A 22529-nucleotide genomic window follows, 5' to 3' on the forward strand; every position below is an offset into this window, starting at 1 on the left:
CTTCCTTCCTTCCTTCCTTCTTCCTTCCTTCCTTCCTTCCTTCCTTCCCTTGGTGTAGCAGTTAGGAGCACAGACTCTAATCTAGAAGAACTGCATTTGATTCCCCACTCCTTCACATGCAGCTGCTGGTGTGACCTTGGATCAGTCACAAGTTCTCTCAGAGCTGTTCCCTCAGAGCTCTCTCAGCCCCACCTACCTCACATGGTGTCTCTTGTGGGGAGAGAAAGGGAAAGGAGATTGTAAGCCGCTCTGAGACGCCTTTGGGTAGTGAAGGGCAGGGTATAAATCCAAACTCCCCCTCCTCCCCCTCCCTCCCTTCCATGGCATAGCTTTATTGGCCATAGCTTTAAGCCTAATTGGTAGCTGCCTTGGTGGCACTAATTGGGCAGATAAATAAATATTGATGAACAATTAAGAAATGTGGCAGTCTATAAAATAGTGCATCTGCCCATACATGGTTGTCCATGTGTGGGGCATATTATTCACAGAGCAGCAACTGAAAGTGCAAAAACCTCTTACATGGGATATCACTAGGAGGTGGCAAAAGCAGGAGAGGGCATTGTACAGGAGTGTGTCTGATGAATGGCCGGCAATTTCTAGCCCTTCACAAGCTGGACTTCCCTCCTTTAGTTAGCATAGGGAGGCCAGCCTCCAGGTGGGACCTGGGGATCCCCCGGAATTACAGCTCATCTTCAGAATACAGAGATCAGTTCCCCTGGAGGAAATGGAGGCTGGACTCTGTCCTCCCCATACTCTATCCCCAAGCCTCCAAGAGTTTCCCAACCTGGATCTGACAACCCTACCCCCCCATGCCCCTCCGGTGGCCAGGGGGGACTCGGCAACCCCAATTAGCACCACACTGATCTTGCTTTCTCCCTCCTTACTCCTCAGCCACCATTCAGTTGGGTTGGGTGCTGTGCTGCATAGCACGAGAGAGTTCGAAACAGCCCTCCACTATGTAGCCACATCCCATGGGTACTCATTGATCTAATGAATTGCCCTAGAGTTTGGGAGCCAATGATAAGCATCTGCTATCAAAAAGACTGCAAGCAGACAATCCAGTACCTCACAGGATCTTCATACTCCCCAGTATTTGCTTCTATAATACAAACCTATAAGTGATTGTCATTTTGATAGGGCCTCAGAGAAGTAGCCCGGGGGCTGGGGCAAAACACACAGATACGTAGATAATGTAGTATATTTAAGTACATGGAATATTTTGATACAATAAACCAAGTTTCGTATGTGTTATTTAATGATGATAACATACAATGGACAAATAGGCTAAACAGATGTAGCCTTATTTTCCACTACCCTTAGGTAACATGAACTAACATTTGGGGGGCCCTCAGCATGGGGGGGGGCAGTTCTCCCCCCATGCATATTGAACTACACCGTGATACTTCTGGAACTTATTGGGTTGGACCCCAAGAGCTACAGATATAAGGATCGTAGATCTTTCCCAAATTGCCTCCCCCAAGCATTCCCATCAGACTCTGGAAAGTCTTCTTCCCAGGGTTGCGAGGCCCACTGGGCCATGCAGATGAAGAGGCTGCAGTGGGGAGGAGGAAGGGGCACAGTCTCCCTATCCTCTCTCATCACCAGAGTTGCACTGTTGGAACAAACAGGAAAGGTGGTTTCATCCCCTTCCTCCTCCCCACTGCAGCATTCCCACCCATGTGGCCATTAGACCACATGACTTCCATGTCCCTGGGAATAAACCCTGGTTAGAAAGGGCTGTTGGAGGTAGGAGAATGTAGGAAAATTCCTCAGCTACTGACAGACTGTGGGATCCAACCCAGTGATTAGGGTTGTCAACTGAATAAAGAATCTGGGTGTGATGTCACCAACTTTTTTCTCTCAATCACTCCCAATCCTCCTGCTTATTACAATGCCCACTCTCCATGGCTTTTGTCCAGGCAGGTCCCACGATAGCTAGAAGGGCCGTTTGGGTGGTCAAAGGGTACACCCTCCTCCCCTTTTCACCAGTGAAAATGTTAGTTAGATCCAACCCTATGTAATTACTTGATTAAGCATTTGACTTTTAACTGATTAATGTATTCAGCTGTAATGAATTTGCATATTACGAAAACCTCTGTATAACAGTGTGTTCAATATATTGAAGGGAACATTGAATAACCACTTTTGTTCACTGTAATGTAAGTTACTCATTTTGGGGCAATACAGGCTCTCTTTACTACATTCTGGTTCATTCTTTATTCAAAGGCCGGCCAGAAGCAAAACAGCATCAAAAAAAGAAATGGAAAAACTATGCCCTTACCTCATAGCCTCACCAATTAAAAATTTGCAGTGTCTGATTAAAATAAATTCTCAGCATTTTAAACAGGTCTCATCGTACCCTCAGCAAAGACATTTCCTGCTAAATTTCAAACTTGGGTACAGTACAGGAACTGAAGAAAAAAATTGCCCTTCATGATTTTATAAATGTTTGTCATCAGCCATATAGACAGCCGTTTCCTAATGATGCCAGATGAGTTTGCGTCCATTGACTTTTCTCACACTGATGTGTTTCTATTAGTGCAAGCTTCTGTGTCATATTAAAAAAAATAGTGCAAGCTTCTGTGTTTTAAGTCTTGGCCATAAAGCAACTGGGAAGGAGGGGTTTTGAATGCAGAAATAGCACAAGGTAAAGTTGCCGACTCTGGGTTGCGAAATTCTTGGAGATTTGGAGGTGGAGCCTTGGGAGGGTAGCGTTGGGGTAGGGTAGGGGTCTCAGCAGAGCATAATGCCAGACAGTCCACCCTCTAAACCAATGCTCCCTCTAAGCTGTGGAGTCTTGTGAGCAAAAACCTCTACTTTGTGAGCGACCGGTATTAAAGCTGTGAGTGAGCAATTTGCCTACTGCATAAATGAGTTTGCTTTGGAGCCATCCTTCCTGAGCTAAGACAAAAATGTGTGAGCTGGAGGCTAAAAAACTGAGCTAGCTCACACTAACTCAGCTTAGAGAGAACACAGCTTCAAACCAACATTTGTTCCCCAGGGGAACTGATCTCTATATTCTGGACAGCAGGTGTAATGCTAGGAAATCTCCAGGTCACACATAGAGGTTGGCAACCCCTTTACAATGGGGGAAGGTCTCTCTGAACCACTCTACACGACGTCTATTGCATCTCATGGCTGCTTTTTATTTCATTTTATTTAAATGCTGATAGTATTGGGTTAACTGGTATAGTTAGTCCCGTTACCACTGGCTAGTTTAGCAGAGTGCTTTGAGGCACACACGCAGCAGTATCTTTTTTTCCAGGTCTCCCAGATACTTACAAAGTTACACAGAGCCACTTATCAGACTAATAATAGGCTCTTTATTTGGGAACTACATTCTAGATAGGAAAGCATAGAGATAGGATAGCATTCTAGTCTAACTTACGAAGGATGGATGCAGATAGTGAGAAAGCCGCCTGCATCATGGTGCCAAGACGGGGACAGTGTGTCCTCCCTCTTGGTGTGGGCAAGGAGAAGTGTGTTGTGGGAGAGGATGAACGGAAGGAAGAGAAGCAATTTCCCTGAGATTAGCATTTGTCATATCAAAGGGACAGTGGCAGAAGAGTAAACACAGGGAGAAAGCGTAGTCTGACTATCTAGCTATCTGCCTCTCAGTCTGGACTGGAGGCTGAGGCGGGGGACAGGGACCAGTCCTTCACTTCCAACAGGTGGGAATCCAGGAGTGACCGTCCACAGCTGAATCCTGTGCACAATTAGGCTGCATAAATGCAATTATAGCCAACAAGAGGGGGACCCGCGATACTCGCGGGGGGGGGAGAAGAGCTCCGTCTCCTCCATCCCCCCCAATCTCCCCCAGGCGGCGGCGGCGAGGCCGGTTCCCCCCCGCCCGCCCGCCTGGCTCCGAGGAGGAGGCGGCGGCGTGGTGGCGGCGAGGCCAGCTACAGAGCGTTCCCTGCGCATGCGCAGGGGACGCTCTGTCACTTTCGGGGGGATTTAAACATCCCCCCGAATTTTTTTCAACTTTTTCGATTTTTGTGCACACGTGGGGACTGGCCCACGTGTGCACAAACCTCCCCCTCCCCCCCAAGTGCCCCCGGAGTGCTGATTTAGCGATCCGCACTCAGGGGGCAACTTGGCTATTAGATATATAGATGGGTTGGATCCAACCGACTCTTCTATTGGTGAAAAGGGGAGGAGGGCCCTAACTCAATAAGGTTATGCTGAGGATCACAGAATGTGCACGTAACAAAATCATGTGGGACGGGGACTGTAGTGTGTGAGTGTGCGGGAACTGGGGAAGATAGAATGAAAAAGCTGGCTAGATTCAGCCAAACGTCCCCTGACACTGGGGGGCGTGGAATTAGAAGTGGAAGAAGGGTGGGTGGGTGCAGAGGAAGAACTGCTTAACTCTTTCTCTGCCAGTTGTCTTTCCTCATAAAATCACCCCTCTCAAGGTACTAGTCTTCTCACAGAGGAAAAGTTAAGGGAACTTGTATCTTTTACACCAGGGACAAAAAAAACACAACACCAGCTGGGAGAATAATTGTGAGCAGAAAAATGGTCTCCATGTCAAACTCACACAAACACAAAAAGAGAATTGTCCTCTGTTCCATTCAGAATCACATCCTCTAGTCATCGTTCAGAAGAAAAGTTGGGAAATATGTCATTTAGCCCTAAATGGGAGCAGGACTGCATGTCGTGTCTGCAGATTGACTAGGCTGGGTATGTAGCTCACTGCTATATGGGGACAAGGAAGGAGGCCCCCTCCTCCACTGGAAACATCTGTATCTGAACTGCAAGTATCATTCCTCATTGACGTAGCAGGCATCAGGTTCTCCACATCTCCCTGGGACCCTGGACATCCATCTTCATTACAAATGACTATTTATCCTAATGATCTTGTAACATTCCTGTTGCTTCCCCTTATAGCCAAAGACAGCCGTAGCTATACTCCAGGCTTTCCCAAACCCTGCCATTGATTAACTAGCAAACAGTGAAGAAAGCACACTCTTTTATCATCATCATCATTATTATTATTACGCTTTTAGAAATATGCTGCCGGCATAGAAATGTTCACATTTGCCTGTTTTGCATTTGGTTCATCGAGCGACAACATGGCAAATATACCTCATTTTCTACACTGACTAAGCCAATTCTAACAGCTTTTGTATGTCGCAGAGCAGCAAGGAGGAAAAAATATTGAACTCAAAGAAACACTGCAAAAGGCCAGCAGTATAATACATAATATGCATTATTATCTGTCAGGTCTTTTATTTAAACCCATGTAATTTTTAAAAGACGGCAATACATTCTTGGGCAGTAAAGTGCTATAAATAAAATAAATATTATGTTGAAGTTTAAAATTAATTCTATACAGAACACTTGCTGAAGGTCAAGTATCACGGCAGCCTCGCTTTTATTTAATGGCCTGTTGTCGAGATAGATGGGCGGATGCATGTGTGTGGGCAGTGGGTCTGCATACTGCAGAGAAACCCGTGGGGTTGCCTATGAACTGGCAGTGGAGGTGGAGCCACCCAGTATCAGAGGTGGTGGGCAAGTTTTCACACCTTCACAAAGTTGTCCTCGAAGGTGGTGTTTTTATTTTTCCCTATGGCACCGAATGGCTGATGCACTTTGGAAAAGTAGGATGTACTTGGGGACAGCATTAAGTTGCAGGATAAAACTGCTCTGTTTCTGGTGACCCCAGTGTATGGGACCCAGTGTTGCAGTTGTATTCCTGACTTCAACCAGACCCACAGAATTGGTGGGAGAGAGGCTGTGGCTAAAATATTCTGGGATCTCAACCCTTCCCCTCCCCCCCCCGGTCTCTTCCATGCTTCTGATAAAGATTGGGCTGGTTTCTACAGGTTAGATCAGGAGATGGCTGTCACAAAGGATCACTGGACATGACTGCACACCTTTACCAAGAAAAATAAGATGGCTGCAGTGGAAGCAAGAGATATCTCAGTTGTCACTGTGCAAGCACATTGCAGCTGGCAGCTAAGTAGTACCTGGTGCAGATAGGGTCTCCTCGTACCACTAAAGTCTGTTAATCAGTCAGCAGCCACGTGCTTGAACGACACTGACTGAGGGCCACCTGCATCTACTGCCTCCTCCTTCCAATGCAATTACATTGGCAAGTTAAACTAGCAGGGGTCTGGCAGGGGGTGGATTAGGATGATGCATCGCTCTTCTTCTTGACTGTGTGGAAGGCCTATCGTGTTTAGTTATATCTTCTTTCCATGTAAACCCAGCATTCATCAATGAAAAGCAAACTAGAATGTAAAGAAATTAACCACCTCTCCACCTTATCGCCATATAGTGATGGTCAGTGGTTTCCACCAGAGAACCCTTCTCACTGGCTGGGGCTAAATCCTAATACATTTTATTGATTTTATTTCACCTACTCTTAGCATCCTTAATTTGAGTGTCTACCACTGAGTTATGAAATGAATTAGTCTTACATGCCTCTTTCATTTTTTATGACTTCTGTTTAGTTTTCACCCAACAGGGTCACAGTTCTGAAGGTAAAAATTATTCCCAGTTCATTTAGAGTGTGGTGGGTGTGAGTTCTCATATGCAGCTTGGCACAAATTAATTTCAGAGTATGCCCTCTTACTGGTAGAGTGGAAGTCAGCAGTTCAGAGCAGATAATAGGCACCCCAAGTGGGTACATAGTGGTGATCTTTCTGACCCAAGTTATCTTTGCAGAAAGCAATTTATGTTTTTCTGAGCTCCCTGGGAATTAGTTACACTTTTACAGCAAAACCCAAGAGTTTAGCTCCTAATCAAACCTCTTCTTTACATCCAGTATAATAATGACTAGTTCTTATTGCCTTCCATTTACCACCAGATAACCCGTGTAGCTTACATTATTTGGGTTGCTTTTTTGTGGCCATCAGGAACAATATTCTGAAGTTGGTCTACAGCTGTGTGAGTGTGATCTTCAGTCCAATGGGCTAATTTACTTTTATAAATTAAACTAGCAGGATATGGCAGTGGGTGGATTAAGCCAGTGCATTACTCTACCACGTGCTTGTGTGAAAGTTCGATCATGGACTGGTTATATGCCTTCTTCCTGTGTGAATCCAGGCTGAATCAATGAAAAGCAAGCTGTAGTATAGAAAACTTATTACTTACAATACAACAAACTTGCTAACTATGTCTTTAATTGATTGTTTGAATATGCACTGCAAAGACGGCTAGTACATTAGGAAAACGATTTAATGCGAAATATGGATATCTTACATTAGCAGAGGCATTGCTGGTTTCAATTTTAGTCACGGCTGCCTGATACAAGGCCATCCTTTCCTTCAGGGAGACGAGGTCCTGGCACTCCAGGGGCACCTTATCACTCTGGTTAGTCCTTCTTTTTGAATGTCCACTTGCAGATTTTTGACAGCTAGCAGAAGCTAAAAAATGAGAACAAAGGGACATAAGCAAATGGACCTTCTTTAGGAAAGTCAACTGTACCTACTGCAAATAAGCAAAATTAGTATTTTCTAATGTTTTCCTACATACTGTTCGGGGTTATGTTGCATCCATGCAGCATGGCTGCTGTTGCACATAGTTTGTTACTGTCACATCTCTGAGTCAGGTGCAGAACATCTAAGTCTTTTCCCCATGCAAATCAATTATCAACAGATAATCTGATTTCAGGATCAGAGAGTAGAAAACAGGAAATTGGTGGCAAATGAAACTGGACTGAAGGAGAGGAAAAATCTAGGGATGTGCAAGGAATCAAATATTTCAAAAAGTCTGGACATTAAAAAACAACAACAGGAATACAGTAAGCTCCACCTCTAAGAGGCAGCCATGCTGAGGTATATCCTACCCACATTCTGCTTAGAGATGCTGCGAATTTCTCAGTGAACCTGTTCGGCAAATGAACTTATCCTTTTCAACAGACCATGGGCTGATCAGGGATATGTTTGGATGGCATGGAGCAGCTCCAACAGCCGCCTACTTCCAGCTGACTGGGCCATAAGTTGGGAGTCTGTCCTTATCTACCCCACCTCTCAGCAAGTTATCTACACAGTGAACTTGCAAAAAGGAGCTCTTTCCTCCCCTCCAAGCTGGATGGGGACAGAAGCAATGCTTTTAATGGATGCATTGCAAAAGGGAAGGTGGGAGGAGCGAGCTCTTCTCCTTTTTTCTGATGTCCAAGCCAACAGCTTGGGGTAGGGAGAAGAGAAGGGAAGCCAACTGGGCTTCCGAGCTGGGGCCCCATTTGCCGCACCTCAGCAAGTCTGAGAGACAGCGAAGTTTCTAGGATGGGAGATCGGCTCGAGGTTGCCTCCTGATTCCCCCCAGCTTTGCTGGGTACAGAGCAAAGCAGGAGGTAAAAAGCTGACTCCCAGAGGATCCCTCATCATCTGGGAGTTAGCTTATGATGTAGCCTGCTCCTGGTAATACACAAACAGGTTGCAAACAGCCTGTTATGAGTCAGCCAGGACTCAGGAATAGCAAGGGCTCCTCAGGAGAAGAGGAGCCCCGTGTAGCCAGCCTTGAGTTAACAGAAGCTCATCAGCAGGGAGATGAGCTGCAGGCTTGTCAGGATTCAGTCAACAGCTGTTGCAGAGCCACCAACACCCTACAGCCCTGATGCAGCAGGTGAACCTCAACTGGCCATTCCCAGCCCACCAGTTATTACCTACACCCTTAGAGTGCCGCAGACGGAGGCTGAGAACAGAGCTACAGACAAGGCAGCAAAGTGCACACCTGATACCAGCTGCTTGCTGATAATGAAGATGAGTAGTTGCAGGATTGCATCTGAGCAACTGATTTCAAGCATGACCCTTAGGCATGGGGCTATAAAAACAATACAGCATGTATAGTAGACACTAAGCCACTGACTCTGCCTTGCCTGACTTCTGGATCTCTTACCATGGACCGAATGACCCTGCCTTGCCTGACTTCTGGCACCTGATACTTGGAGCCTGCAAGCCAGTACACAGCCAAACAGCCCATTGTTTAAATAGCTACCTGATCACCAGTGGTGAATGGGAAGTGAGCTGAACTGGCAGGTGTCTCAGCATCCGTCATTCTGCCACTCCACTGAGCAAAGTTTGAAGCCTTCATCCAGCCTAAGGAGACTTCCTCCAACTGGAAGAAAAGTGGAAGGAGGCTCCTTAGGCTGGAGGAAGGCTCTTTGGAGGATGGTTGGATCCACCCTATTAGGTGATTGACTGATCTGTATGTATATATTTTGCAGATGTAGGCCAACAAGGTGAGAATTGCCAACCCACTACAAGATCCAGATCTGTAACTCCGTGCTGCCTTGCTCCTACATGTTCCACAAACGTCAATGGTTATAACTAAGGTAGGTGAGCTCAGATTGGCACAATATAATAAATGCACATTACAAAACAGTAGGACACATGCTACCTTTCTACCTATCCATGCTCCCATAAGCTGTCTTGAGATATATATGAGTGGAATTTATGCTATGTTTATTGTATTGTTTACTAATTCTGTAGTCCCGCGTTACTGCATTGTTTATTGCATGTAATATAATATTTTGCTGCCCTGTTCTCCGGTCATGCAGCTTCTGCTTTATTGTCTGTATTATTTTGCATTTTTAATGCAATGTTGTCTAATGTTTATGGTCACTTGGGAGTAATTCTTGGGTGCACACTTTTTACTGCCTTGTTTTTAGTTGTAATGCACCTCGAGTCTTAGTGAGACAGGCGGTCTATAAATAAAGTAAGTAAATAATGTGTTGCTGTCCATAAAGCACTCATTTACTACTGTTTTGCATGCACTACTGTGATTAAAAAAAACCCTTAGCAACTGTTAATTATTTTAATCTCCCTCTGAAACATTACAAAATACAGTCTCGGTGTATGTCCAGAGGTTTCTGCAGTAATTTCACAAAACTGCTTGTAAAAATGCAAAACATCCATTGTTTCCTCTATTAACCTTACAGCCAGGTCAGCAGTTTCCATTGCAAACAGCAATGAATGAAATTATTCCTGTCAAATATGAGCCTTTCCTTGTCATGATATACTTTCTTTATTTGCAGCTTCACTTCACCATTTTTAACCTCTTAGCTGAACTGTCCTTCTACCCAACAGCAAGAGAAACATCTGCATCTGTATATTTTAACACAAACCAGCTTCTTCTCCATTATACCTGTGCTCAGTAATTCAATCCAAATGTTTAACAGTGGTTAAAACTATTCAGCTGAAGCAAGAAGTGAGGGGGGGGGGCGATGACACAGAACCAAAATCTTAAACCAAGTTCAGAATTTAAGAGATTTCTTATGCAACACAAAAAACAGACTCCAGATTACATGCAACTTCCACTCCTTTTTCTATAAAGCTCGCAGATGAGAAGGTCATAGTGATTTGTACTCAGTATTAATTTGCTTTAAATCCTTTCGTTTCATGTGTTGTTTGTTCATTTGGCTTTGATCACAGTAGTCAGCGTGAGGCTGGGAAATTGTTGGTCTCGCTGCGATTTATGACATTCATTGGTTTACCGGGAGCCCAACCGTGTTTTTGGCATCTCTTAACCCACACTTTTTTTTAAAAGTTATGAATCACACAGCTTTCATTTAGTACAAAACAAGTTTGTTAATCTCAGAGCTACATACAGTCAATAAAGTACTCGGAATTTTAAGTACCCTGACTTCCGAGAGCGTGCTTCTGAGGCGGCTCCCACAGGCCGTTTCACCTCAGGAAAATGGCGTGGCAGATGGCAGGCTTAAACTCCCTATTCTGACTTGCCACAGTCCTGTTCCAAATTGGGACCCATACATGCCTAGGTATTAAATTCTGATCATGGAACAGGATTAGGGTGGACATATAGGGAACATGAGGATTCCATAAGGTATAGTAGGTCTTTCATCTCTGCCCACCCCTCCTCCATGTGGGCTGCACCTTCTGGCAACATTCCACAATAAGTGGAATTTTTTGTAGAAAAAGTCCAGCAGGAACTCATTAGCATAATAGGCCACACCCAGCAGCAACTCATTAGCATATTAGGCCACACCCCTGACTGCATCACTCATTGGCATATTAGGCTGCATTCCCATGTTACCAGAAGTGTGGCCATCCAGCCACACCCACCTTTTGCTTCTTATTCTGTTTACCTTGTTTGTTGTCTGTCAAAACCCAGGGCTTTTTTTGTCACAGGAACTCCTTTGCATGTTAGGCCACACACCCCTAATGTAGCCAATTCTAATGAGTTCCTGCTGTTGGGCGTGGCCTGTTATGCTAATGAGTTCCTGCTGGGTGTGGCCAACTTGGGAGCTAGCCGGAACTCCGTTCCTGTGTGTTCCTGCCCAAAAATAGCCCTGAACTTAGCACCCTTTCCAAAACTTGTGTAAACTAAGGATCCCCCCAGTGTCGTACTGTGATTCCTGTAAGGACTGTCAGCTGAATAGGAGAACTGGATATCAATCCATTTTCCATAATACTTTTTGAGGTATTTGTTATAACTGAATATGGATTTTTTTCCCCCCTGGTCGATGTTTAACAGTATTTTTTGATGAATAGCACACAGGTCACAGTCAAAAACTTTGCTGAACTCAAGATTCATTGTTCCCGTTAAAGAATGAAGATATTGGTTTGGTATTAATTGTTAAGGGATTGGGGTGTGGGCAGTCTTTTTTCCAGATCTGGAGACAATTCTAGTTCCAGTTGAAACAAAAGCACTCTATAAGGGTAGGTATCTGAAGATGGGTTTGGGCTAGGGATGCCAGCCTCCAGGTGGGACCTGGGGATCCCTTGGAATTACAGCTTATCTCCAGTCTACAAAAATCAGTCCCCCTGGAGAAAATGGATCGTTTCGAGGGTGGACTTGATGGCATGGTACCCCTGTCCTCCCCAGGCTCCATCCCCAAATCTCCAGACGTTTCCCAACCTGGAGATGGCAACCCTACTTCCCCATCCCCTACTGGTGGCAACCCATGCTTGGGCCTCGAGCTCCGGAGAACAGCTTCTGAATCGTTTACTTATAGTAAGTCACTGAGCAACCAAACATAATTGGATTAATTCATACAGCTTTGCTTTTATGCTACCAGCCACATTGTAGCTTCCGTACTTTACAGAATGAAACAACTAATTTGTTGCTTTTTTTTTTACCTTTTTGAAAAATTACTATTTCAGCTTCTATAGTAAATGGAAACCTGAAGCCAAAGAGTTAGCTGATTGGTTTAAAATCCATACATGAAATTCAGACCCGCCGCTGCCACCTACTGCTTCTTGTCCTGCATTGCCTCCGTTGGGTTCCCAGTTCAGAATGCCACAATGACAGCTGAAGCCACAACTACAGAGTTCCCCCACTAGGGCCCTCAACTCTAGAACTAGTAACCTTGTGCTCCTTTGTGTCCCTCCTTTGCCAGCTCGCTTCCTTCCTGCCAACAGCCTCAGCTCTGCTTTGTAAGTTTTGTCTCTCTCCTACTCTCTTCTTGTCTCCTCCTTTGTTCCACTCCGTAACTCCACAAACTTCCCTACTGGAGTTTTGCTTTCTTCATCCCACTTCTTTGAGCTTCTGGATCAGTCTCCACTGCACTTCTTCCAGTGTGCCCCTAGCTAGCTTTTAACCCCAGCCAAACAGATAACTTTTCCTTCTGTTCCAAGAGTTTGACTGCATTCTTCCTTGTGCCTAAAGCAAATGAACATTCCAAACCATCACAGCAGTTAAACCAACCAATATCAGAGACTTCAATGCCATAAAGATATTGCAATGCAATATGCCTTGGGTGCTGCTTTCTTGACACTTTTATATAAAAAATTGAATTTTACACATATGCGTATACACAAAGCAACGGTATTCCCAGTAGTCATGTATGGCTGCGAGAGTTGGACTATAAGGAAGGCCGAGTGCCGAAGAATAGATTCTTTTGAACTATGGTGCTGGAGAAGACTCTTGAGAGTCCCTTGGACTGCAAGAAGATCAAATCAGTCAATCCTAAAAGAAATCAACCCGGACTGTTCCCTGGAAGGCCAGATAATGAAACTGAAGCTCAAATACTTTGGGCACCAAATGAGAAGGGAGCACTCACTGGAGAAGACCCTGATGCTGGGAAAGATTGAAGGTCAAAGAAGATGGGGACGGCAAAGGATGAGATGGTTAGACAGTGTCATAGATGCAACGAGCATGAAATTGAGCAAACTTCAGAGGACGGCGGAAGACAGGAAGGCCTGGTGTGATCTGGTCCATGGGGTCGCGAAGAGTCGGACTCGACTGTGCGACTGAACAACAACAATATACACAATCAAATTACATCATACAAGCCCCTTTACCATTTGTGATTTTTTCCCCATACAAGCAATAGCATTAGGAAATCATAAATCTAGCCATGTGTTTTCATGGTACAATAAAATAAATACTATTCCAGTTTGGTGTAGTGGTTAAGAGAGGCGGACTCTGATCTGGAAAACTGGGTTTGATTCCCCACTCCTCCACATGTAGCTGCTGATGTGACCTTGGGTCAGTGACAAATTCTTTCAGAGCTGTTCTCTTACAAAGGGTCTAACTCTGTTTAGGATTGTAGTACTGTAAATTGTCTCAGGAGACAGGCAACTGCTGATATGTGCTATCCTGCGAAGATTAAGCCCAAAAGGTAGCAAAACAAGCCCTGCCTTTTCTGTAGGCTTACAGAGCGGAGCCACAATTTTCTCTTCCTTTAAAGACCAGAATTAGCTTTGCAGAATGTCAGTTAGAATCAAAGAAGAGTAGGTTTTTATACCCCACTTTTCTCTACCTTAAGGAGCCTTGGAGCAGCTTACAATTGTCTTGCCTTCCTCTCCCCAGTACAGGCACCTTGGGAGGTAGGTGGGGCTGAGAGAGTTCTGAGGGAGCTGTGACTGGCCTGAGGTCACCCAGCAGGCTTCATGTGGAAGGGTGGGAATCAAACCCGGTTCTCCAGATTAGAGTCCACGCCTCTTAATCCACACACCACAAAGGCTCAAAGTCCTTTATTCTACAACTGTTCAAATATGGTTTGATATATGGCAAGAAACTTCCTTTGTGAGAAAGGCATGTACTGGCTCTTTTCCAAGGAATTGTGACTGAAGGATCCCCTGCTGGATATTCTGAAGATCAGTGCTTGGCTGGCACTGATATGATGAGAACACAGCAATGTTCTGAAACACACCAGCAGGTGGCGTCTCTCCTACAGCTAACAGAGGAATATGATGTTCTAGTGGCCCCTAGGACACCCCTCCCCCCCTCCACTCACACACAGAGAGAGAGAGAGAGAGAGAGAGAGAGAGAGAGAGAGAGAGAGAGAGAGAGAGAGAGAGAGAGAGAGCGCAAGTTCCTTTTGCCAAAAGCAAAGATGTTTGTTTGCCATTTCTTCTGTAGTGAGAGTGGAGGCAAAAGGTAAGTCATGAAAAGGTAATAGTAATATAATTGCATAAAGAACTTTGACAAAAATATTGGAAGAACATGGGATTCTTACAGAGGAAACTTTTCTGCTGCACATTGTTAAAAAAAAAGACCTGGCTGTACTCCTCTGCTCTTGTGGCTAAGTACGTCCGTAGCATACCATTTACAGAATACACATTCATTAAAATTATAGGGTTTTCTTAAGAACAATGGTGGCTGTCAGGTAAAGAGAAATGTGGAACAGGTGAGGCAGAACGCAGCCCACATTCCAGCTCCTTTCGACTTAATATACAAAGCTAATGTATGCTCCTTGATCTGGTAGCACAGAGAATATGTATAAAGCCATCTGCGGCTTGTTGGAAAGGGCAGAACTCACATACGAGCAGCAGCAGGCTTCTGTGGGCACTTTCCTTATTCCTCCGTCATATTCATATATAATTAACAGGATGCCTTATAAAAGCATCGTCATGAATATCCTCAGTCTTCGTTTAGATGCAGATGGAAAAATGGGTTATGAACATCCTGTAGCTCATTAATAATCTATGGTTTGCGAAACAGTTGCCTAGCTCCCCCCCCACACACACAATTGACTGTCATAAAGAATTGCACCTATCATGACTGCCCAGACCTTGCAGCATATGGAAACTCTGATCCAGTAACATGCAATTCCTATAAACAGGATGCTGTCCTCAGAAAGAGGAAATGTTAAAACCTGCATATTCTAAATTTACTGGGATATTCCACCAGAACTTTACCGTTAATTCCCACGTGGCTATGCCATGCTAACAGCTCTCCCAAGCAAACTGATCTTCCGCTTCCTTTAGAGGAGAAGCGATGTCAACATTCCATGGCTGACAGTTTCCCCAGAGCAGTTAGAACATTCTGTGGATCACAGCAGTTTAGCCAGGATGGGGGTGAGGGTGGGGTGGCGACAGATGAACGTAGACGTGCAATTTGCACCCTATCATTGTATATCTAAGATTAGAAAATGACAATCTGAAACTCCCCCCCACCCCAGAAAATGATGGAAATGTCAAGAGTTTTAAGCACCTGGTAGAAAGGTTCACTGCAAATCTAAGACAACATCCTGTTGAAATTGCTATACCAGCCTAGACCTTTTCATTTGCTTGGGGTGAGGGTAAGATCCCAAAACAATCCATCAAGATGCTAATTTAATTCACTGGCCACGGATGTGCGCAACAATCTGTCCTTTTTGGCCTGCATTTTAAAAAGGTATTAGCGCGATGCTTTAGACACCATATAATTTTAGTTTTAAAGAATGACTCCTGGGACATCTACTAGCATCTGGCTGTGTCTCAATAGCTCACCAGGCGTTTATTGTTAGGTAGCTGCAGTTGCTAAAAGGGTTGGTTTAACACACTGGAAATCTACTTCCTTGCCATCAATCAATATCTGCTATACCCAATTAGCCTCTTTGTTTTCAAAAGGCATACACAAAAAGAGAGAGAGAAACAAACTAGAGATTCTTTCTGCAGATAAAGCCTCCTTTAAAAAAAAATACTTTGTACTCAAATGAATGGGCTGTTGCATTTGGGGAAATATTTGAAGGTATGTGGAAATGTGTATGGTTTTACTCAAGACAAGCTGGCACCCATGTGGGAGTGGAAAATCTGGTACCCTTGCACAAATTCTGTGCTTCCTGAGGAATCCCCGCCTTTCCCACCCATTCAGTGGTTCATGCTCCCATAACTCATGCTCCTGGGACATAATCTGTCCTTAGTAGGAAAGGTTTTTTTCCTTTTTATTTAATTTATGGCCATATTTTTTCCCACCTGGGGAGTCCCCAGAGTATGTACAAACCCCTTCCTTGTCTGTGAGTGGCCTAGCTATGTGATTAGCCAGGGAGCCAGTGAATTTGGTATTAAAGATAATGATGTGCATGGGTGTGCATGGGTGCACTGTATGTATTTGTTGCGTATGTGAGAGCCAGTGTGGTGTAGTGGTTAAGAGTGGCTGCCTCTAATTTGGAGACCTGGGGAACTCCTCATGAAGCCCACTGGGTGACCTTGGGCCAGTCCCTGTTCTCTCCAAACTCTCTCAGCCCCACCCACCTCACAAGGTACCTGTTGTGGGGAGGGGAAAGAGAAGGCGCTTTGTAAGCCGCTTTGAGACTCCTTAGGGAAGAGAAAACCTATTCTTATTCTTCTTGGTCACCGTCTTCAGCTTTGTCTTCTATATTGTAATAAATGTGGAAAACAAAAATTGTATTGGCATCCCAAGCAGAGTTTACCCTTCTAAGCCCATTGATTTCAAGGAACTAAGAAGGGTGTATGTCTGCTTAGGATGGCATTGTTAGACATTTTTTGGTCAAGCAAGTGTAAGTGAAACAGAAAATCCCTGTAATTGTAAGTGTAATTGTAAGTGAAGCAGAAAAGCAGAAAAGATATCAGAAAGGAGGAACAAATGATAAAAAAACAAAACCCAGCTTAAAAGGCATTTAAAGAGTGTTATAATTTGTCTTTTAACTTGTAAATTATGGTTACGTTGTTCAGGCGTTTGCATTCTATGCCTCATAATTGCAGACACATTAAATAATGTTGCCGAACCATCCTTAACTTAATGAGGGGTATTTATTATTATAAATAGAACCACTGAAAATTGGATACGTTGATTGCAAAACCAGCATCCACTCAGCCTCTCATTCCCGTAATAACGGCATCTGAATTACTCAGCTATAACTTCAGGAGAAAAAAAATTCATGATGTCATAATCAATATAACTTAATCCATCACAAGGTCTTTGCCAGTACAACAGAGGTATTCTCCCCTCCACAAGTCTCTATCTCTTGGGCTGCTATATCTTCCTTTTATTTTCCCCTTTATAAATTAAGTCTAGAGAAGTAACAAATTCTGACAGAAGAACTACTGGGAAAGAGCTGATAGAGTTGGGTGTACTCAAATTGCACGTAAAGTGGGACATTGCGAAATATTCGGCCTCATGGGTAATCTGGCCTATAAAGCATGTGAAACTGGTAGCATATTATTTAATACAGACAGAGAGGGGGGAAAGCAGACATGAGCACACATGAATGTGAAAACACATTAAGCTGCCTTATACTCAATCAGACAATCAGTCCATCACGGCTGGTCTTGGCTACACAGAGGGGCTCTTCAGGGTTTTAGGTTGAGGTTTCTCACAACACCTGTCCACCAATTTTTGGTCTTTTCAATCAAAACATGCAAAAAAATAAATAAAAGACACTGGCCTTTTTAAATGAAGATACCCGAGATAAAACCTGGGATTTTCTGCATTCCACGCAGATGCTGTACCATGGAGCCACAGCGCTTCCCTTGGCTAGCTTTTAAAATACCACCGCACCCTTTTTTTACAGCTCCGTGGTTCTCAAATCCAGTCTGACTCAGTTTGAATTTATTTCCCAGGGTCACTAAACATTTCCTTACCTTTGAAGGCACGTTTTAAATTAATGAATGCAAACTTGACATTCTGTTTAAATGTCCCTATGAAGACATGTAGGAATACTTGCCAAGTTTTCATGTTTATCACCCACATCCAAACCATTTGAGTGAGAGAGGGTCACATTGCAATGACATTCTCCGCCTGCAGGCAGAGTTGATAACGTCTGTGGAGGGAGCCCATTTCTCAGCAGGGTCAGGGCGTTTGCCTCTTAAATGCTCCAAGGAAGCCAAGCAGAGCCACAGTTTCCCCAAGGACAAGTGCAGTTTACCCCATCACAGTTGCCCTGTACAGTTGTTACATTGTATGAGAAAGACATGCTAAACACAAGCTTACGGAAAATGCATGATTGCTCTTTCTTTTGAAAGGGGCAACTTGTGTACCAAGACAGAAAAACCACGTCGCCCATTTCAAAAGAAATGCTAAGTTCACATATTGGGAGGATCGAGTGTAAACTGTTCATTCTGTATGTGCAGTCACAGTGCCAGGAACATAATGTCTGAAAAGGCAACTGTTGTGTGTGTGCGTGGGGGGGGCACCTTCATTCATCGCATACTGACCTATTTCAGAGCTCTCAAAGGAGCAAAAGGCATGTTTGTTTGGGAATATGGCCATCCCGTTCTGTCCCAATTAGTTTGGGATCACGTGTGAAGGCAGCTATGTTGTCAACATTCAGGTCATGAACCACAATTTTGGTCTGTCTACCAATTTTGGTGTAGTGGTTAAGTGTGCGGACTCTAATCTGGGAGAACCGGGTTTGATTCCCCACTCCTCCACTTGCACCTGCTGATGTGACCTTGGGTCAGTCACAAGCTCTGGCACAGCTGTCCTTGAAAAAGAGCAGTTTGTGTCAGAGTTCTCTCAGCCCCACCCACCTCACAGGGTGTCTGTTGTGGGGAGGGGAAGGGAAAGGAGTTTGTAAGCCGCTCTGAGACACCTTTGGGTAGTGAAGGGTGGGGTATAAATCCAATCTCTTCTCTTCTTCTTCTTCTTTTCAATCAAAACATGCAAATAAATAAATAAAAAACACGGGTACACAGAGCCCCACTGGGAAAATCATCTTGTGACCAGCTGCAGTATTTGCATAGCAACAGACAACCAGTTGGTAAAGCTCAAAGTTCTATAGCGCCACCCTAAGGAGAGTGATGCCCTTCTAAGTCCACTGAAGACAATGGGCCTGGAACAGTGTAACCAATTGCATTGCTACTTTTCCATTCTGAACAGGCTGCCCTTAATGACCTACCTCTGTGGAATGGGAGGATTAGCAAGGAGTCGATTGGCTTTTATACTGACAAGTATAAAACAACCTCTTTGAGTTCAGGGAAATCTCTACTTTCTACCTTTTGCAACTCCCACTTGCACCAGCTTTCCTTTTTAATTTCAAAAAAATAGTTTTTCTTTTCATTTCTGTTTAAAAACCCATCATGCAGCATTGGGGGGAAAACCCTGCATACATGTGAGTACATACGAGTGAATCATTATCTCCAGCAGAGGAGGAAAACCATAGGACTGCCAAACCTTTCTGACCTGCATTTACAACAAAAGCCACCTGCAGGAGTCTAGAACTTGTGCCCAACATTTCTTGTCTATCGAAATTCTCCCTTGCCTCGATCTAAACATATTTTATCAAGGAATCAGTCCCACTGATCTTACAGCTGATGACAACAGCGGAGCCAAACTACTGGAAATAACCTGAGATGTACATGTTGTGATATCATGTATGGTGTGCTCTGCTTCACCTGTTTAAAGTGCAAGGAAAACATGTGTCAAGGAGATCACTTAAGTAATTATCACTGTGGCACTTAAAAGGCATGAAAGAATGGGAATTGGACTCCCATGGCAGATTAAAAATAGAAGGCTGCTTTGAACCTATGAACCTCCTATAATGCAATCAAGCTCGCTGCCAAAAACCTCCAATAGGCACCACACAAACAAGGGGAAATTAAACCTACAAAATCGTTTGTACGGAAAGCAAAACAAGCACCTTTTGGGCTTTTGGCCAGCTTTGCTCCCTGCCAGAAATGGAATGTTTCCAATATTCCGGGGGGGGGGGGATTTGTGGTTTAAACTCTCTCTCTCTCTTTTAAGGCATGTAGATTTTGTTTGCAGCAGTGGCCAATTCACAAAAGAGACATGAGAACATAAGAGCAGCCATACTGAATCAAGACCAATAGTCCATCTAGGCCAAATCTTCTTACACATAGTGGCCAACCAGACTTCTCCAGAAGGGCTACCAGAGGGCACTGCCCAGGGTCGCCAACCTCCAGGGGGGACCTAGAGATCTCCCACTTTTACAACTCGTCTCCAAGCAACAGAGCTCAGTTCCCCTTGAGAAAATGGCTGCTTTGGAGGGCAGGCTCTATGGCATTACATGCTGCTGAGGTCCTTCCCCCAAACCCACCCTCCCCAGGCCCTACCCCCAAATCTCCCAATCCAGAGTTGGCAACCCTAGGCTGCCTCTGAAGTCCCATTTATTCATCATGGTTAATAACCAGCAGTGGCCCTAATCCCACCTAACAGACATCTACCATTTGGGATTTGAAACTTCATGAGAAGTTATGTCAAACAGATTAACATAAAGTAAATATTCTGTCACTGAATACTTTTCTCCTCCCCCATTATTCAGTTATGCATTTAAAAACATTTTTGTATATTATGCCAGGACTGTACATGGTAAGAAAGAACAAGAAAGTACCTACCTCAAGGAATTTATAATCCACATTTTGATGAGGGCAGGGGGGAGAGACAATAGAAGAAGGGTGGAGGAGAGAGAGGCCAGAGTAACCAACAGGGCACCGACCACGCCAGAAGTGAAGGAAGCAACTGCATGTATGAAGGCTTCCTTTACAGAGGATGTGGTCTAAGGGATTAAGCCAAAGGCTTCACAACAGTTCACAGAACTGAATTGGTTCTGCTAGCAGGAAAAGACCTATGATGTTAACATGTAAAGGTCACTAAGACCACATCCTCAAGCTTTCCCCCACAATCCCGTCGATTAAATTTTATTTCACACTACCCTCTAAAGAGTGTACACAGCCTCTCTCTCCTTATTTTATCCACATAGCAACCCAGTGAGGCAGGTTATTCTGAGGGCTGATTAACACATTACGAAATCCACATGGCCAGTCAACTACGTGGTTTGGAAGTTCCCTGCTTGGAACACTCAGTTCAGACTGGGGTTGTGGCACATGAGGACAGGGGCCACAGCTCAGAGGTAGAGCATCTTCTTGTCATGCAGAAGGTCCCAGGTTCAATTCCCAGCATCTCCAGTTGAAAGGATCAGGTCACAGGTGACATGAAAGACCTTTTTTCTGAGACCCTGAAGAGTCTGAGCAGACCATAATGACCTTGATGGACCAATGGACTGATTCAGTGTAAGGCAGCTTCATGAGTTCATGTATTTAAGCCTTCCCCTTCATGCATCATTCTCCCAACGGGAAATGGCACAGGGGTGCTATTTGCCTCTATGGGAAAATGTAATGTGTACGGATGGCTGCACATAAATTTCCCCAATGGAGCAAAAGCTGCTCCCGGTCCCTAGGGCATAGGGTTGCCAGCCTCCAGGTGGGGCCTGGGGATCTCCTGCTTTTACAACTGATCTCCTGCTGACAGAGATCAGCTCCCCTGGAGAAAATGGCCACTTTGGAAGGTGGTCTCTATGGCATTGTACCATGCTGAGGCCCCTCCCCTCCCCTCCCCAAACCCCTCCCTCTCCTGGCTCCACCCCCAAAGTCTCCAGCTATTTCCCAACCCAGACCTGGCAACCCTGCTAGGGCATTCTGGGTTGGGGAAATGTTTATAGCCATTATCCATGATCAGGACCCATGCTTTCTCTTTCAGTATAAGGTTGGTTTGTTTTTGTTTTGGGTTTCTTTTCTTTTCTGTTTGCAATTTAAAACTCATACTCCCACGAGGGGCCACATATTGAAATATGTAACCAGCACTTTTAGAGCCCAACTCACAGCCATACAGAATGGAAGGAGGCCTCTGAGGACAGCGCCACCTGATCTGTGACTAGCACAGCAATCTCCCAAAATAAAACAGTTTTGGGATTACTTTTGTGACTAGACATATTTAAGCTAAGCATCTGCCTTTTAAATAAATTCACACATATAACTATTGGGGCACACAAGGCGATTACAAAATGTCCCGTGTCAGTCTAGTAATCTGCAAAGCTCTTTTAAGGCATTCCAGAGATCTTATGTGAAAAATGATACGTGTCCCAATGATGAGGCACTGTGCGAGGAGGGCTCATGTAACACGGGCTACGAACAGATCATAGTGCATACCAGAGGTAAAAAATAAATCATCTCTTTTATTTTCAGCTTTAATTATTCATATGATCAGATTTCATATTCCCTGGATGGGCCTATTTTTAAAACTTGTGGAAAACAAAATGAGTAATGGGGGATGGCATAATCCGTCATATGGGTGTGAATAAACAGGGGTCTGAATGAAATGCTCCATGAGGTAATTGGTATTTCTCCAGCAAACACAAACCTGGTGGTTCCCGGCCCCAGAGATATCCGGCTGGCCTCGACCAGGGCCAGGGATTTCTCAGCCTCGGCCTCAGCCTGGTAGAACTCTCTGCTGAATGACATCTGTGCCCTGTCTGATCTATTAAAGTTCTCCGGGGCATGCAAGGCAGAGATGTTCCACCAGGCCTTCGGTTGAGGCCAGCGATGGTTCCCATACATCTGCCCGGCACCCTCCCCTCCCCCTCCCCTCCCCTCCCCCCCTTAAAAATCTGAATGCTAGATATGCCATCTTGGTTTTTTTAATGTTTAAAT

The 22529-nt window shown here is 44.5% G+C and overlaps 1 protein-coding gene across 1 annotated transcript in view; it reads right to left on the reverse strand.

Annotated features, from left to right (window-relative positions):
- Nucleotides 1-22529, reverse strand: part of XIRP2 (xin actin binding repeat containing 2) — a 164312-nt gene that overhangs the window by 68595 nt on the left and 73188 nt on the right. Inside the window, exon 3 of the mRNA XM_015422179.1 lies at nucleotides 7213-7376. Coding sequence (XP_015277665.1) covers nucleotides 7213-7376 — 164 coding nt within the window. The remainder of the gene's footprint in view (nucleotides 1-7212; nucleotides 7377-22529) is intronic.

This window comes from Gekko japonicus, unplaced genomic scaffold, assembly GCF_001447785.1.
Source record: "Gekko japonicus isolate JY-2015 unplaced genomic scaffold, Gekko_japonicus_V1.1 scaffold375, whole genome shotgun sequence".
Taxonomy (NCBI): Eukaryota; Metazoa; Chordata; class Lepidosauria; order Squamata; family Gekkonidae; genus Gekko; species Gekko japonicus.